Below are 17,125 nucleotides of genomic sequence, written 5' to 3'. Positions count from 1 at the left end.
GGCTTATAATACATTAAATAGTAAGGATAATGAGGAATTTATTTTCTTTCTTTAAAATATATGTTTATTGATTTCAGAGAGGAAAGGAGAGGGAGATAGAAACATCAATGATGAGAGAGAATCATTGATTGCCTGCCTCCTGTAGGCCCCCCACAGGGGATCCAGCCTACAACCCGGGCATGGGCCCTGCCTGACCAGGAATCAAACTGTGACCTCCTGGTTCATAGGTCAATGCTCAACCATTGTGCCACACCAGCTGGACTATTTTCTATATTATAACCTCTAAAGGGACTACCTTTTATTTTTATACATAATAATGTCAATAAAAACATCCATATCAAATATACTCAGATATAAAACGATAGCAAGTTTAAAAAATATACTTTAAGTTACTATTTAAAGAGTAATTCTTAGGTATTTTAAATAAAAAATACAAATCACAAGATCTTACATACAAGAAGTTTTCAGTTAGGGGGAGTTGAAATAACAGGCAATTAGAACAGCTATCTTAGTCTTGCTTTACCATACAGGTGAGAGCTCTACGAGCTTTTAATTTAAAAAGACTGAGTGAGCACTGTCTGAATACAACAGAAATTGTGACAAACTAAAGCTGGGGGTTTCCCAATGATTTTATTGAGGTAACTTTTCCCAATTTTATACATATATGCATTTTTATATACTTAAGAAAGCTAAACAATGTTCTAAGGCACTTGGAATTGTGCACAGCAAGGTATCCTATAATATAATACAACTAAATAGAGCATAAATTTGCTTTTTAAATAACACAAACACCAGTACAGAATAAAAAAGATAATACATAGTCTTTCTTTCAGGTTATGATAGTGGGATACATATACATATGTGTGTATACTCGGAGCTATTTATACCCACATTCTATAATACAGTACAGGTCAAGAACAACAGCAACAGAAAAGAGAAACTGTCATGTTCATCGGTGTACAGTTCCAGTTATTTACACTCACCGAGAGTACACCCGTGCAATATTTAGGGTCAGCTCACTCACTGGAAATCAGGAATCAGTCAGTCTGTCTGTTAGTGGTCACAGCTTACCACCCTCATCATTTTAACCAAAGCTTGAAATAACACAAGACCAAATATAGTTCTTTATTTTAAAATGACTGTTTATAGACAAAAAAATGTAGGTAGGTTACTATATCTGGTGAAGTTGGTTCAGAATGTCGTGAACACATTGGCACATGTCTAAGCCACAGAAGAAATATTTAAAAATATATAAAAATATCAGTGCCTACATTTTAAGTAATGAAAGTGGTTTGACCCGACTCGTGCAGATTATTTTCGAACCCTTGTTAGCATTGCAATGGCGACTTCTCCTTGTGGAGGCTCTCTTAGCAACATAATGGTATAGTTAAACTATAACGAAAGCATCCAGTAAGGGAAAAGTCGACCTCTCCCCCATATTGGTAAGTGGCACAAATATTATTGGCATTTTTATATACCATAAAATTGACCTGAGGGTGGAGTGGCATTCTGCCTCATTTACTCCTTTCAATTTATTCTTTAAAAAAAAGAAATACTGATATTTAACAAGATAAGAATTCTTAAGCACCATCTAAAAGTTCACAATATAACCACCTTTGTCGATTCTGAGTTGCTCTTTCTCAAAAAAGATGTTTTAGAAATTTGAATATCTAAAAAAATTACAGTGGTTAAATTAATTCCATTCTATTAGCCACAGTTCATCCAAATCATTTCAGAGACATATTTAATATTCTGGTTTGGTCATAAAAAGCAACAAAGAGAGTAAGTATATTTAGGTATTGGTAGTACAGTGTAATAATGTTTCACCTAGGTCAAACTCATCCTGTTTTGGGCATGATCAGCATTGAAGTATAGAAGCAAATGTAGATACAATCCATACCTACCTCACATTTCCTTCACAATTCACAAATTTTAGGAAAGTTGAGCTACATAACTACATGTATACAGGGGGAATTCAAACATTGGCATGTGGACGAAATGCTTCTTTCATAGGATAAACAGGTGATTGTTTTGGAACTCATAAGTTGCAGCTTCCAGGTAAAAATCTAATGGTAATGCTCATAGACCACAGGTTTTGTTTATGTGGACTGTCAACCATCATGTTTGTGGTTAAACTATGCAAGGATCCTTGTGACATTGACATGGATTATGCACAACAGTGTAGTTCTGAAGTAAAATTATGAGGTCAAAAAATGAAAAAGTTTGCTCATTGTGAAATCTCTCCGTTAAGTACGTCCAGGGACTACCCAAGTGAATATGCCCTTTAGAACTGCCATGGCTGGCCAGTAACCACCTCCCTCAAGAACAGGCAAATTAAAGCTGCATTGAAGCAGAAGGTTCGAGAAATGAAGGGGGATGAAATGATTCAAGGCCCAAAGAAATGCAAGGCAGCCGAGACATGTTTTGAGACAGACACTTTTCCTGCATTTTTAATGCCCTAAAATGCAGTAGACAGTGGTATTCACAGGAGGGGCAACTGCCCTCCTAGGAGGGCATTTGAACATGGGGGAAGGCTTTTTACATTTGATTTTTACTGGGCGTAATACTGGCAGTTAGTCAGCAGGGGCCTGGGTTAGTAAACAGCTTGCAATGTATGGGACATTTCTGTACAACAAAGAATTGCCCAGCTCCAAATGCCAACAGCATCCCCACTGAGAAACACTGATCCACAGTGCTTTGCTCATATGTGCAGCTGTGCTAGCAGTGCAACAAGCAAAATGACTTGTCTGTGTGTGTGTGTGTGTGTGCAGCAAATCCTAGCATAGCTAAAAATGACTCCCTTGCCTCTAAGTTGGCTTTCAGTGGGAATAACTGCCATAGTATTCTCCTTTTTTTTTCTTCCTAGAAATCTTACAGCATATACAATGGGATTTGTTAATTTGGGATGGCCCTGTCTTTGAAAAAGCTTAAGCAGCCTATGTTTCTGTTGTTTTCTAGAAATACTAGTGGTGGTGCACATTTCCATACAGAGCTAAAGCATAATGATTACAGAGAGAGAGAGAGAGAGAGAGAGAGAGAGAGAGAGAGAGAGAGAGAGAGAGAGAGAATATGGTTTGGGAGTATTCTGCCTTTGTCCCTGCCACCCTTTGGTCACTGCCAAATTATAGTAGAGTCCCATGCTACTCTTTGAAACTTGGGTTTGAACTGCCAAATTATAGTAGAGTCCCATGCTACTCTTTGAAACTTGGGTTTGAACTAGCCGGAAACGTGCTTTCTCTCAGAAAGATGGGCCTATTAATTTGATGATTACTTTTCTCCTCTAGGACTTTAGTTCTAGAAGTTCATTCTGCTTAGTAAAATAAAACGAACTGATATAGCCCACCCCTAAGTACCAGTAGAGAGCAAATACTCAATAATGGCCAAGAGACAACTTGGTAAGAAACTGCATCTAAGTGGGTTCTCAGTGTTCACAGCATATTCTAACGATGTGAAAAAAATAACTTTTGTTTCAAAGTATATACTTTTACTAGTAAGGTTAGGCTTAAAACATGACTGGAATTTAGGAATGCATGAGCTACCATACTGATGAAATGATATAAATTTATATGTCTTGTACAAGTTTGATTTTTTCTCACCTATTCTGAAAGAGATTTCTCACTCTGTGAAATGTGCTGCTGGGACCACTTACAAAATAATAACACTGAAGAAAATTCTGAGCAAGAAAGGAAGAAAAGAAACCTTCCCTGTTTAAATGTGGGCATACAACTATGCGGTAGACAAGACTTCCTTTTTCTATTGTGAATACAGTATAATTTTTGAAAGTTGTGTCTGTCTGACTCCATTAAGTATACATATAATGGCTGTTATGTGTTAAAGTGTGGAACTTACAGGCGTGTAGCAGATTTTTCTCTCCTATAAGTTACTGTATTTTTTTTTAAAGTGCCAGTGCAGCACTGAATTAACTGCAGTGTGTAAAACCCGAATTATGGGTTTAAAGAACTTATCTCTCATTTTCAATATTGGATCATATTTGAAGGGTATATACAATTCCTCTACGTCTTTAAATAGATCTTCACTTAAATTTCAGAACTTTCTACTTACAGAATATATTTACTAACAGTAGAAAAAGATAAGTGAAAAATCATTGTACTAATAAAGGATATAAAAATAAAACCAGAAAGTCAGTTTTTCAGAGAGAGAGAGAGATGAGTTTGCCTTTTCCTCCATTTAAAAGTTATTGAAATACCCAAAATGGTTCTCTGAATATTATAGGTTTAATGTAAATAATTTAAGGTGTTAACATAAGGGTGAACAATATTGATGATAAAAAATGCAAGACATTTCACATACACAGGAAACTATCGGGCAGGCTGCCCTAAATAATGCTGCTCACCAGAGGTCTCATTTGTGAGGTTGATTGGTAATGACCCTGAAGATGCTAAGCCCATGGCATCTTTTTAAGCCCTTAATGCTAATGTTCCTTTCTCCATTTTAGGAATGATGGAAATGGCTACTTACAGTCTGTCTAGTTCTTTCCTACCTGGCACCTTCCTGGAGATGGATTTGTTTTTCCCCCTGAATCATATCTTGGAGACTCAGGAAAACCCACACACTTCAGCCTAACTTGGAGCTGTGTAACAACAATACAATTAACACACACATTTAGTTTCTCCACAGAACTGCAGCGTATGGGTTGGATTGCAGAAATGCTGAAACTGTAGAAAGGCTCAGGCAGAGGCATACTTGTATTGCAGGGGTGGGGGTGGTGTTCACACCTTCACATCCTTCCAGGGCTCCCAAGCATGAGGCCTCTGGATTGGCTGCTGGGGTGGGTATGCAGTGTTTCCGCCTTTTAGAATTAGCTATGGAAATAGAGCCTATTCTGCAGAATACAGCTTAGTACACAACCCTTCGTTTCTTTCCACAGCTTTTTATTTAAAGAATCAATTAATGAAGTAACTGGTGGTTCCAAGCCTTATATTTCAGACTAGCCACAGTTAATTTTTATTTATTTATTTACTTACTTACTTTTACGCTTGTCTCTTAAAATTTTCTCTAAGCATATAAATCAGTATGAAGAAAAAGTGTGGGTAGTTCCTAAATCTGACCTATCATACAAGAAAAACAATGGATCGAGGCACCAGATTCTCATTTTTGTTTGGGTGCACTCATTGTAGGAATAAAAAATTGCATTTCATGCACCACTAGAGGGGAAAAAACTGTGCCTTTTATCAATTAAGTGGGGACTTTCTTTGACATGTATTGGAGTAATAAAACAGTGATGTCTTATGTTTACCATTTTTATGGAAGTGAGGCCTTGTGATTTGTTAAAAAATCGTAAGTATAGAAAATTAAAATAACATTACATTCCTTGGTATTTTTCCTAAGACAACAAAATAATAATAAAATAATGTAATGACTTCAGGAAAAAATGCGAACATAGGTCATGTCTATAGCTGGATGTAAGCACTATGAAATGGACTCAACCTCAGCTGGAGAAACCCACTTGGCATGCAGAAACATTTTTTCAGAGCAAAAATATATCTGATCCTATTACTGAAATGACACCAGTGCAGAAATCCTACGCCATTTCACTAACAGCATGTGGCTGAGTGTGGCAAGAGATGCAACAATGCTGGTCAATTTTCAGTTATAAATGGTCCTGGTTTGTTGTAATAGACTAAATGGGGCCAATTTGTTTTTTTACTTTTAAGCAAAATCACCCCCCATTTCAAGGAGTTCTTTAAAATATCAAATATAAATAAATGGCAGGATCCAAATTTATCCACCAGATGAAATGTTTGCTTTTTGGTTGAGATTGAAAATTATAGTCCTCCATATTATGAATCAGAATCATTTCAGAAAATAAGTCTAGTTAGGTCTTGTCTTATTACACAAAGCATATGTTTTTAATAAAAGGGGGCCCAAAACAATTGTGAACAAACAATGAAATGCAAGGTAGTATTTACATGTGGTCACATGTTTGAGAGCAGAAGCCATGCTGTGCCTGTGACTCCATGGAAAATAGTAAGATGAAATAGAGGGTTTATTAATGTAAACAATACTGACTGTAGGCTCATAGGGACACCTTCCATAACTTTAAAGTCACCTATTTTTTTTTTTTTGCACTGAAAGTCAATATTATATTTATGGATGCAATCTGCAGAGACATAAAACACAAAATGAGATTCTCCTCATTCTCAACTTAGCAAAAATTTCCCGTGTTCTTATATATCTTTGGGTGAGTTTTTTTTTTTTTTTTGATCCATGTACTTTATCTTTTTAATAGCAGCAATCCAACTTAATGCAGCACTGAAAATAAGTATTCCTTTGCAGTCCCACTCAAAGCTAACTGGGGGCAGAACACTTGCACCTTGCTTAAGTTTTAATTTTGGATTCAGGATTTTTAAAAAGATGTGATTGTCAATATTATCTTCCTTAGATCAAGCATGGTTGTTTCAACTTTGAAGATAATCAAGCTAGGGAAAGACCAACAGATTTATTTCTAAAGCTTGCTACAGACTAATAGGGTCACATCCCATCTGAATTTATTCCCAGTCCTGTTTTCCTTGCAGGAGGTTGGTGCATTAGGTAAAGAGTCTAAAAAAAAAAGTGAAGTGTGTATAGCTATGTTACTTAAAGCATGCAACAGAATTTGGGTAAGCATGCTTGTTAAAAGTCCATGAAAGCCTCTTGCATTTAAGAAAAAGATGCATGAAAACACTCAGACTTATTTGTGGCAATTAGATTCACTGGCACAATACAAAATAATGGTACTATACTGCACCAACATAAGGGTGAAAGAATATTCTTCTAGGATCAGGTCTCTAAGGAATCCACAGGGGGTGACTAGACCCCCAAGCCCTTAATAAGTTCTCAGCTATCAAAAGCCTTCTTCAAAAATACATTTAAGTTTCAATGTTCTTTTTTCATTAACATAATGAAATTTTCTCGTTCTTTCTGTTTTTCAACCCCCACCCCTTACCAGTGCCCAGACGTTCCATCCCCGGCTCACCCCCTTTAACCTGCACTCTAAAATTTGGCTTTCTGGTAACAGGGAGCCAGCGATTGTCTTCTGCTCATCTTCTTTGATTAAAACCCCTGATGAAGAATAACTGGTGCAACCATTGTGTCCCTTACCATCAGTGCCCATGCTGGACAGCAGGGTCACTACACCCGACCCTTGGCTTGTTGGCCACATCTGGGCTGTACAGGTGGGGAGCACTTTCCACACGCTTCCTTCACCACAAGTTAAATGGAAACACACACAGTCAAATCCCAGTGCAATGCAGTATCAGGTGTTTAGGAAGCGAGGCTGCCCCCAAAGATGATCAGTCTATGTTTCCAAAGAGTCTCACACCTCATTACGGACGATGAAACCTGCAATAAGCAAATGGAAACACTGAGTGAGTGTGTGGTACAGAGACACAGGCTGTACTCAGTGAACTGAATAAGGTATGGGAATGTCTGTAATTAGAGGTGGCTCTAGACAGCCCCCCAATGAATTACTGTTATAAATTACTGTCATAACAGAATGCTGCTGTAAGTGTCACGTGAGAAAGCAGAGGCAGCCCCTGTTCTAGAGTCACTGATTATATCCTCCCAGGACGCAGAGCAATCGATACACAAAGCACCCCTATCCTTGAGGATCACGTTCCAGCTGTACTGAGCAGAGGAAGCTTTTCATAAAGGTTTTGGTTACACCTGGTTTGTCGTTATACAAGGAAACATCCACAAGTAGTCACCATTTCATTACCTTTAGCCTGTTCTCACCTCCCGCGGAGGACTCCAAATCTACTTTCCACACCTGAATTTCCAAATGCCTGCTGAAATTCCTTCCAAACGTTCTATAGGCAACATACTGAGCATATGTACAACCATACAGATAACAGATATATATATATATTTTTGTAAGCCTGCCCTTGCACTTTCTATCTTGTTAAATGTGCTACCTTTTAAAATGCTTCTAGTCTAAAGCCTCATACTGGCAACTCAAATCCTTGGGCCCTGTACAAACTTCTTGCAATTACTAGAAAAGCCAGTCCAGTCATGGCCCAGGGTCTGAAACAAGCAGTATCGCTCCCTCCGTGCACGGAGCCCAGCACTGCCCACAGCCCACGGATGGGGCCTGCTGACACAAATAAACAGCCCCTGCAGTGTCTTTATCCCACAAGCTACCCAAATCCCTCTCGGTTAGGTCCAGTTTTTCCAGGCTCTACAAACTCACGTAATTTAGCCATTATTTTAGCCCTCTCCTGATCTGCTGGGCTCCATAGAGCAACACTCCACAGTGTCCTGGATTCAAAGGACAAGTTTGGGGGAACACGGCACGAGAGGCTTTCTCTTCCCATCGGGGAAGTCCATGGAATGAAGAAGGTAAATTAAAAATCGGGCTGGGAAACAAAGTGAGCAGTCAGTGGACCTGAAGGGAGTTAGAGCTTTCTCAAGCCCAGCATTTTCCTGGAAAGTGTCCTGTAAAAACATTTCTAAAATTTGCACTGGAAGGAGGTTTTGTTTTTTCTGCAGACACAGTCTGTTCATGGATCCCACTAGAGAGTGAGTTCCACAGTCTGGATTGCTTGGGAGTCACAGGCCATCAGCACAGCTTCAAGGGCGGCTAAGAGAGGAAGGTGACCAACTAATAGTGTGAATGCAATAATATGCCCACAAACCTGGGGCTCAGCAATGTTCCCGCTTTTCATATGGGCTGGCAGATTCGGTAAAAACAAACATATATTTTCTCGCACTATCCAATCAGAAAAGGGTATTTACATCCGGTTTAAATTAGGCATTTTATGTTCAAATTCAGCTCTAAAATGTTCTTCTAGAGCAACGGTTCTCAACCTGTGGGTCGCGACCCCTTTGGGGGTCAAACGACCCTTTCACAGGGGTCGCTTAAGACCATCGGAAAACACATATATAATTACATACTGTTTTTGTGATTAATCACGATGCTTTAATTCTGTTCAATTTGTAACAATGAAATTGGGGGTCACCACAACATGAGGAACTGTATTAAGGGGTCGCGGCATTAGGAAGGTTGAGAACCACTGTGCTAGAGGTACTGAAAATGCAAATTGTTATACAGTTTGTTACCACTCAGCAGTTTGCATTTATTTTGAAACCTAAGAAGTTCAACTCCTGAGAAGTTGCCTATCTGACAGAATGACAGTTTGGCTTTAGGCTTCCAGTTGATGGAGCAATAAAGACATTTACTGTGCCCTAAGGGTACTGAAGTTTTTCCGGCTGCTCTTTTTTTCTCTAGAACTTTCCAGAGACTCAAATTTGGAGTTATCCATATTTTCTTCTTCTTGTTAAAACTGCCATACACTTTTCTTATTTCCGTACTATTGAGAGGAAGTAAATAGGGGGGAAAAACTCTTCTTAAGTCATGGAATGCAGAAAAAAATGTTTTTTCCCCCATAAAAAAGTTCTTTTCAATATGGTCCCTCCATAATTTATTTTTAAAAATGTACTCCTCTAAATTCATTCAGGTGATATAAAATATAAAATTACTCACAAATGTAAAATATGAACTTTCCTATACGTCCCTATTTCTTATACACAGAAAATCCTGAATAATTAATTTTCCTTTTGTTTAAAAGGCTCTACGTGTCCAGCACACACACTTATGTTAAACAAATGAGGAGGTTCTCCTAAACCACAGCTCCTTGCTCTACCCAAGAAAACAGACCGCAGGTTGGATGGGATTATATTATTTCAAATGCTGAGCCATGATTTCCACTCTGGTGGGTAAAGCAGCATTTTGCAACTCTTTCAGGTTTTTGTCCAGGCAGCAAGTACATGGGGCGCCTATGAAAGCGCCACTGCAGAAGCAGCCCTCTTCTTCCTCTGTGGGGGACTCTTAATTTTTATTTTGGCCCCATGTGTCATTTCTGCCCTGTTCCATTTTCATAAGCATATCTGGAAGCTGAAAAAGTGGTTTATTTTTTAAATATTTTTATTGATTTCAGAGAGGAAGGAAGAGGGAGAGAGAGATAGAAACATCAATGATGAGAGAGAATCATTGATTAGCTGCCTCCCCACTGGGGATCAAGTCCGCAACCCAGGCATGTGCCCTTGACCGGAATTGAACCTGGGACCCTTCAGTCCGCAGGCCGACGCTCTATCCACTGAGCCAAACCAGCTAGGGCAAAGAGTGGTTTATTTTATCTGTAAATCCACCTAAGATAGTAATACCACAGGACATTATAGAATGAGATAATTGCTTGAAAGACACACCTCAACATAACCACATCAAGAAAATTTGAAAAGTAGAGCAAAGAAAAAAAACAAAAAAACTATAGCCCCAGTCTATAACAAACCATTGAGTTTTTTATATCATTCCTAATTTTTTCCTGTGCATCTGAATTTTAAATAAAACACCGCTGCCATATATACACTCAGTCAGTATCCTGATTTTTCCACTTAACATTATGCCAACGATCCCTTGAGGCCTGTTTTTGTTCTAAGAGCATCAATTCAATGATTCTATTAATCTTTCATAATATTCCTGAATATAAGTACTACATTACACACTCAAAAAATGTTCTTATTTACAAAACTCCATTAAAAAAATAATATTCTCTTGATTATAAATCTCATACACTTGACACAAAAACAGTGGAAAACAGAATTTCCAGAAGAAAAATGTAATTACCCATAATATTAGTACTCAGCTGTAACCATTTCAAAATTTAGTTTAAAAAAATTTTTAGTTTTTAAATAAAAGCTAACCTTTCATACAATTTGCCTTTATGGTTTAGAGCAGCGGTCGCCAACCTTTCAGACCTCACGGACCGCCAGTGGTCCCCGGATCAGCGGTTGGCGACCCTTGGTTTAGGGCAGTGATGGCGAACCTTTTGAGCTCGGCATGTCAGCATTTTGAAAAACCCTAATTAACTCTGGTGCCGTGTCACATACAGAAATTTTTTGATATCTGCAACCATAGTAAAACAAAGACTTATATTTTTGATATTTATTTTATATATTTAAATGCCATTTAACCAAGAAAAATCAACCAAAAAAATGAGTTCGCGTGTCACCTCTGACACGCATGTCATAGGTTCGCCATCACTGGTTTAGGGAATGATTTTAAATTGTAGAAATTCTATTTCCCATGGGAAGGGAAGTGGCTTTCCTTTGCCATGGTGATCTCCTTTCAGAATGCAATGGCCCTTCCTATGGTCTTTGGGATTTTGAAGAGTGGTGTGGACGGGCAGCTGCTGCGGGGAGAAAATTCAGGATGTGGCTGGCCGAATAAGCAGCAAGTGTTCTAAGGAACCAAGGTTAGGGCTTGGTACCTGTCAGGCCACAGAATGAACTCTTGCAGGGCCCACTGGCCCTCACCCTTGTTACATGGGACTAAAGTCCATTCTAATTCCAGACAGATACCTGCAAAATACTGGGAGAAACTTGGGGAACTAGAGGAAAGAGTGCATCACTACAATTCTCCACCATTACAGACCAAACGTGTCCCAAAATGTATTCGTGATGGGGGTTTCCAAGGTGTCTTCTGGGTACACCAATAGCAAGAGTGTCACATTTAATAGCAGCACCAGCACATTATTCAAGAAATGAACTTCTCATTTACAAAAAGAGTAGGGAATAGCTCCTTTATTTTTCAAGGCTTTTTTGACTATGTAATACATTCTTATGTTTCAAAAATTCAAAAGGCCCAAAGAGTAAGCAGTGAAAAGAATCCCTCTCATGCCTGATCCTAGTCACCCAATTCTCCTCCCCAGAGGCAACCAATGTAATCAGCTTTTTTGGTTTCTATCCAGAGATACAGAAGCAAAAAAAAAAATAAAAAAAAAAATAAAGCTACATATGGGAAGTGTTCCGTCCAGTGTTGACTGATCCATCACTGTGTGGGAGATTATCTCTGGATAACGAGGTACCTGGGCAGAGGGAGCAGGGCTGTCTCAACCCTTTTAACACCCCCAAATGCCCCGGGAGTTAATAGATTTAGGTTGTAAAGGAAATGTTTACTTGATGTAAGGAGATAATGTCTGACACTAATAAGAAGAGCTAATAAGTGAGTTGCTCTGTATCTAGGTTGCATCTAAGAGGCTAGGTAATGATCAACAGCTTGTTTATGCCCTCCAAGATTGGCTGGTGCTAAGAACACCACTATCTTCTACATGAGCAGTTTTCTAAATGTAAAACATTATCGTATATTTGTATCATTTGGATTAGACACAGCAGTGTTTACCAAAACTTTCTCCTCCTAAAAGAAATAATGAAAACAATCTGGTAATCATATGCATGATTTTCATAAGTCTCAGAGCCAAAAGGCAAGTCTAATGATGTAATAGAAATGAAAGGAAAAACGGTAGATATTTGCTTTCCTGCCAAGTTTTTAAGAATACTTAAGCAAGGCATATTCATCGCAGTGATATGAATATTTAATTTTTCCTTATCTGGAAAGACATTTGGAAGAGTGTTAATCAATATATTTTTTTGAAAACTTTAGTAAAACTTACCTTTGATATCAACTATTATCCCCCAAAGTCTATAATTTTCTTTTGAAATGAAGCTCATCCCTATTTGCATCTATTCATATGTACTTAAACAATGAAGATATTAATAGACTATTTTATGGAACACAACAAGCATACTCTAAATTCCTGCAGATGAGCAAATACAGAAAAATAGCCAACGGAATTTCCAAGGTGAGAAAATACCCCACCAGATATAAAAATATACTATAAAATGTACTATTCTAAGTAAACAGTGTGACACAGTGCAAGGATAGACAATAGCTCACTAGAGCAGACTAAAGAATCTGGAAACTGACCCACATGTACAGTAAAAGAAAAAGTTTACACCGAGGGGGAAATAAATCGCAGTGGGACAATGACTATTGATTTAGAACAAAGTAAAGCTAGTTTACTCTTTTGAATCATAAACCCAAATAATTGCCCAATGGATGAAAGATCTAAGTGTAAAACAAAAACACACGTAAAAACTAAAGGCAATCCTATATAATAAAAGCCTAATATGCTAAGTGTCCGGTTGTCCAGTCAGCCATTCAACCAATCAAAGTGTAATATGCTAATGATATGCTAAGGCCACATAACTGCTTGCTATGATGTACTCTGACCAGCAGGGGGAAGACAGTTGACCAGTTGCTATGACATGCATGCACTAACCACCAGGGGGCAGACAGTCAACCAGTTGGCCAGTCACTATGACGTGCACTGACCACCGGGGGGCAGACACTCTGACTGGTAGGTTAGCTTGCTGCTGGGTCCAGCCGATTGGGACTGAGTGAGATGGGCCAGACATGCCCTGGAGCCCTCCCACAGTCCCTCTCCAGATGGCCAACCTCCCACGTCCCTCCCTAGCCCCCATTGTGCACTAGTGGGGTCCCTTGGTCTGGCCTGTGCCCTCTCACAATCCAGGACCCCTCGGAGGATGTCGGAGAGCTGATTTTGGCCCGATCCCACAGGCCAGGCAGAGGGACCCCACTGGTGCATGAATTCATGCACCGGGCCTCTGGTCTATATATATAAAAAGCCAGTAATCAGAATGCTGTAATGACCATAACAACGGTTGTTACGATGCCCACTGTGACCAGCGAACCAGCCTGACGAGGGGTGGGGCCAGCCAGCCAATCGCCCACATCCTACCCCTGATTGGCCTCTCCCACCCCGATTGATGGTGGGGCTGCTGGCCAGCGCCCCCCCCCCCCCCAGCAGCTTTTTTTTTGGCTGATCCCACCTCTGATTGGCCCACCCCACCTGGTGGCCCTCAGCTCCTCCCCCCAGCTTGCCCCACCCCTCATCACCCTCTCAACCCCAATAGGGGGTGGGACTGGCTGGCCAACTTCCTACAGCCCCTTCCCCCAGCCAACTCCACCCCCGATGACCCCGCACCTCCCCGTAGCTGGCCCTGCCCGATTGCCCCCCCACCCCAATAGGGGGCGGGGTTGGGCAGGCAACCTCCTGCAGTCCTTCCCCATGCCCAGCCCCACCTCCGATCAGCCTCCCCACTCCTATCAGGTTCAAGGCTGGCTGGCTGGCCAACCACCCATGGCCCCTCCCTCAGACTGCTGATCCCTGATTGGCCCCCCCAACCCATTCGGGGGCTGGGTTGGACAGCCCACAACCCACAGCCCCTTCCCATGGCTGGCCCTGCCCCCAATTGGCCCCCCCATCCTAATCAGGGGCAGGGCCCATTAGCCAATTGCCCTCGGCCCCTCCCCCCAGCTGGCCCCGCTTTTTATCAGCCCCAATTAGGGCAGGCCAGCCTGCCAACTTTTTGCTGTCTCCTCCTCCTGACAGGCCCAGCCCCAATCTGCCGATCGGGGCTGGGCGGGCCGGACCCCACGCATGCATGAATTCATGCACTGGGCCTCTAGTCCTATATAATAAAAGGCTAATATGCAGATTGACCACAGGGGAGGCACCACTCATCCAGAAGCCAGGCTCACGGCTGGCGCTGGCAGGAGCCTCTCTTGCCTCTGTGGCAGCGTGAAGGACCTCAAGGGGTCCCAGACTGTGAGAGGGTGCAGGCCGGGCTCAGGGATGCCCCGCCCCCCGCCCAACCCCCCCCAGCCAGTGCATGAATGTTGTACACCAGCCTCTAGTACTTTTATAATCTTGGCCCTCCTCTTTAGGACACAAGACAGTAAATTAAAAAATAACAGCCCTAACCAGTTTGGCTCAGTGGATAGAGCGTCGGCCTGTGGACTCAAGGGTCCCAGGTTCGATTCCTGCCAAGGGCATGTACCTTGGTTGCAGGCACATACCCAGTAGGGAGTGTGCAGGAGGCAGCTGATCGATGTTTCTCTCTCATCAATGTTTCTAACTCTCTATCCCTCTCCCTTCCTCTCTGCAAAAAAATCAATAAAATATATTTTTAAAAAATAACAATACAAATTTAAATATGCAAACATTTAAATAGAAAACCATAAAAAAGTTAAAATGTTAGCAATACACTGGGGGAAAGTATTGTGATATGTAGTAACTCAATATCTGAGTTTTTACTAATCCATAAGAAAAAGATAAACAACCCAAAAGAAAATTGGTCAAGACAAATCAAAGAATGAAAAATAAATGGTCAATAAAGGTATGTAAAGATGCTCAACTTTACAGAAATCAGTGAAATAGGATATTAATGTTCATTCTTTAGAATATAGGCCTCTTCTCCACCATCATCACCCCCACATGGTGATGAGGGTTAACAGACCAGGCATGCACGTAAACTGTAGGTCACAGAATAGTATCTCTGAAAATGTAAAAATATTTCCTGTGACCTAGGAAATCCACTTATGGGACTAATACAGAAATACTGGTGTGCGAGCAAAAAGATACATTTATAAAGAAACTCAAAAGACAGCATCATTTTACGAACGAAAAACTAAAAATTCCATAAACATCTATCAATAGAATAACTGTTCAGGAAGTTATGGCATAATACCTATGAAATACCATAGAATCATTCAAATTAATAAGATATATACTAATATGGAAAAATTTTGTGAATGCTGTTTTGTGTGTGACTGAGGATGTGCATATATATATATATATATATATATATATATAGGCAGATGTATGTGTGTGTGTGTGTGTGTATATATATATATATACATGCAAATACATATGCACATATATGTTTGTAAATGCACAGAAAAAATGTTTAGAAGGATCTACACCAGTGATGGTGAACCTATGACATGCGTGTCAGAGGTGACACACAAACTCATTTTTTGGTTGATTTTTCTTTGTTAAATGGCATTTACATATATAAAATAAATATCAAAAATATAAGTCTTTGTTTTACTATGGTTGCAAATATCAAAAAATTTCTATATGTGACACGGCACCAGAGTTAAGTTAGGGTTTTTCAAAATGCTGACAAGTCGAGCTCAAAAGGTTCGCCATCACTGATCTACACCAAACTTCCACCAGTGGTTACTGGTTTGAATGAAAATAAAACTGGGGAAGGACTGAAGGGAGTTTTCATTTTTACTTGACAAATTTTTATACTGTTTGAAAGCTTATTTAGACCATTATTTGTTCACATTAAAAAGACATCTCTGAAAAAGAAATGACCTTTACTTCTCCCTGCATCTTATTTTTTTTACTTTTTTACAGAGTATAACAGAAGAGAAAAAGCCTCTTTCAGTGTAAATGCTTATTTTTCATAAAATGAGGACTTCCATTAAAAGGCATTTTAGAATTTTAATTATTTTTATTATAATGTATTCTTTATATAATGCCATGAAATGAAATGAAATGAGGGGATCAAATACTACAATTTCTAGGAAAACTACAGAGAAGTAAAATTATCCTGAATGACAAAGACTGGATTGATACAGTCACTACATCTCAGGGGTCAGGACACAAAAGACATGAAAAATGCCACCTTCCCAGTTGCCTGGAGGTCCCGGCCAGTTCGATGTCACCATAAATATCCAGCCACCTTATTCTGATCAACTTTACTGCCACAGTGTGACCACAGGTATCAGACATTAGCAAGAACTTCTCCTGACCCCAGAAATAGAGGGGAGAAAAAGAGAGGACACTTAGGTCTGGCTTGATATTGGCATGTGACGGGTGTCTGTGTAGATTCTGACAGCATGAAGCCGTCAGACAGAGAGAAGCCCCATACATTCAGGATGTCTGAAAGTCCTGTATGCATATTCATTCTCTCTCTCCCTCCCTCCCTCCCTCTCTCTCTCAGTAAATAAATAAATAAGCAAACAAACATGCCATTGGAGAAAACAAAACAAACAAGAAAAATCCTAGCAGAAAGGGGAGTTTCTTCTGCACACTAGACATGGTTATTATAGGAACAGTAGCTGTGGAGCAAGACAGCCCCGTAAACGTCAGGGAGGAGGTTTGCTATTAAATCCTACTTCCATCCATGCCACATGCTCTCCAGCAGTAACATCCCTGTCACCAGAGCCTCAGCAATAACGGTGGCACCTGATGTAGGGCTGCCCTCCAGAGGCTGTTTCCAGCCTAGGGGATCGGGACATGTTTCCCAGAAAGAAGTCTCCATGGAATCGTCTATTTTGGTTTGTTTCCTAACAATTTAATTCTTAAGGACTTGATTGACTTTCAAATTTTTAGGAACACACCTGTTGTATAAAGCAAAGTATGTAAACCTTTGAGATAGAAACATCCAGAACACCTGTGAATTGGGGGGGTGG

General features: G+C 40.1%; 1 protein-coding gene across 8 annotated transcripts in view; it reads right to left on the bottom strand.

Moving 5' to 3' along the window:
- Nucleotides 1–605: 605 nt before the first annotated feature.
- The window catches only part of PHACTR2 (phosphatase and actin regulator 2), a 237,409-nt gene continuing 220,889 nt past the window's right edge, over nt 606–17,125 (bottom strand). For all 8 annotated transcript variants that reach the window (XM_059700559.1, XM_059700560.1, XM_059700566.1 and 5 more), the window contains one exon: nt 606–7,341. In XM_059700559.1, coding sequence (XP_059556542.1) covers nt 7,326–7,341 — 16 coding nt within the window. In that variant the 3' untranslated portion in view covers nt 606–7,325. The remainder of the gene's footprint in view (nt 7,342–17,125) is intronic.

This window comes from Myotis daubentonii, chromosome 6 (genome assembly GCF_963259705.1).
Source record: "Myotis daubentonii chromosome 6, mMyoDau2.1, whole genome shotgun sequence".
Lineage (NCBI taxonomy): Eukaryota > Metazoa > Chordata > Mammalia > Chiroptera > Vespertilionidae > Myotis > Myotis daubentonii.
The sequence above is the reverse complement of the archived record's forward strand: the minus strand, read 5'-3'. Positions and strand labels throughout refer to the sequence as shown.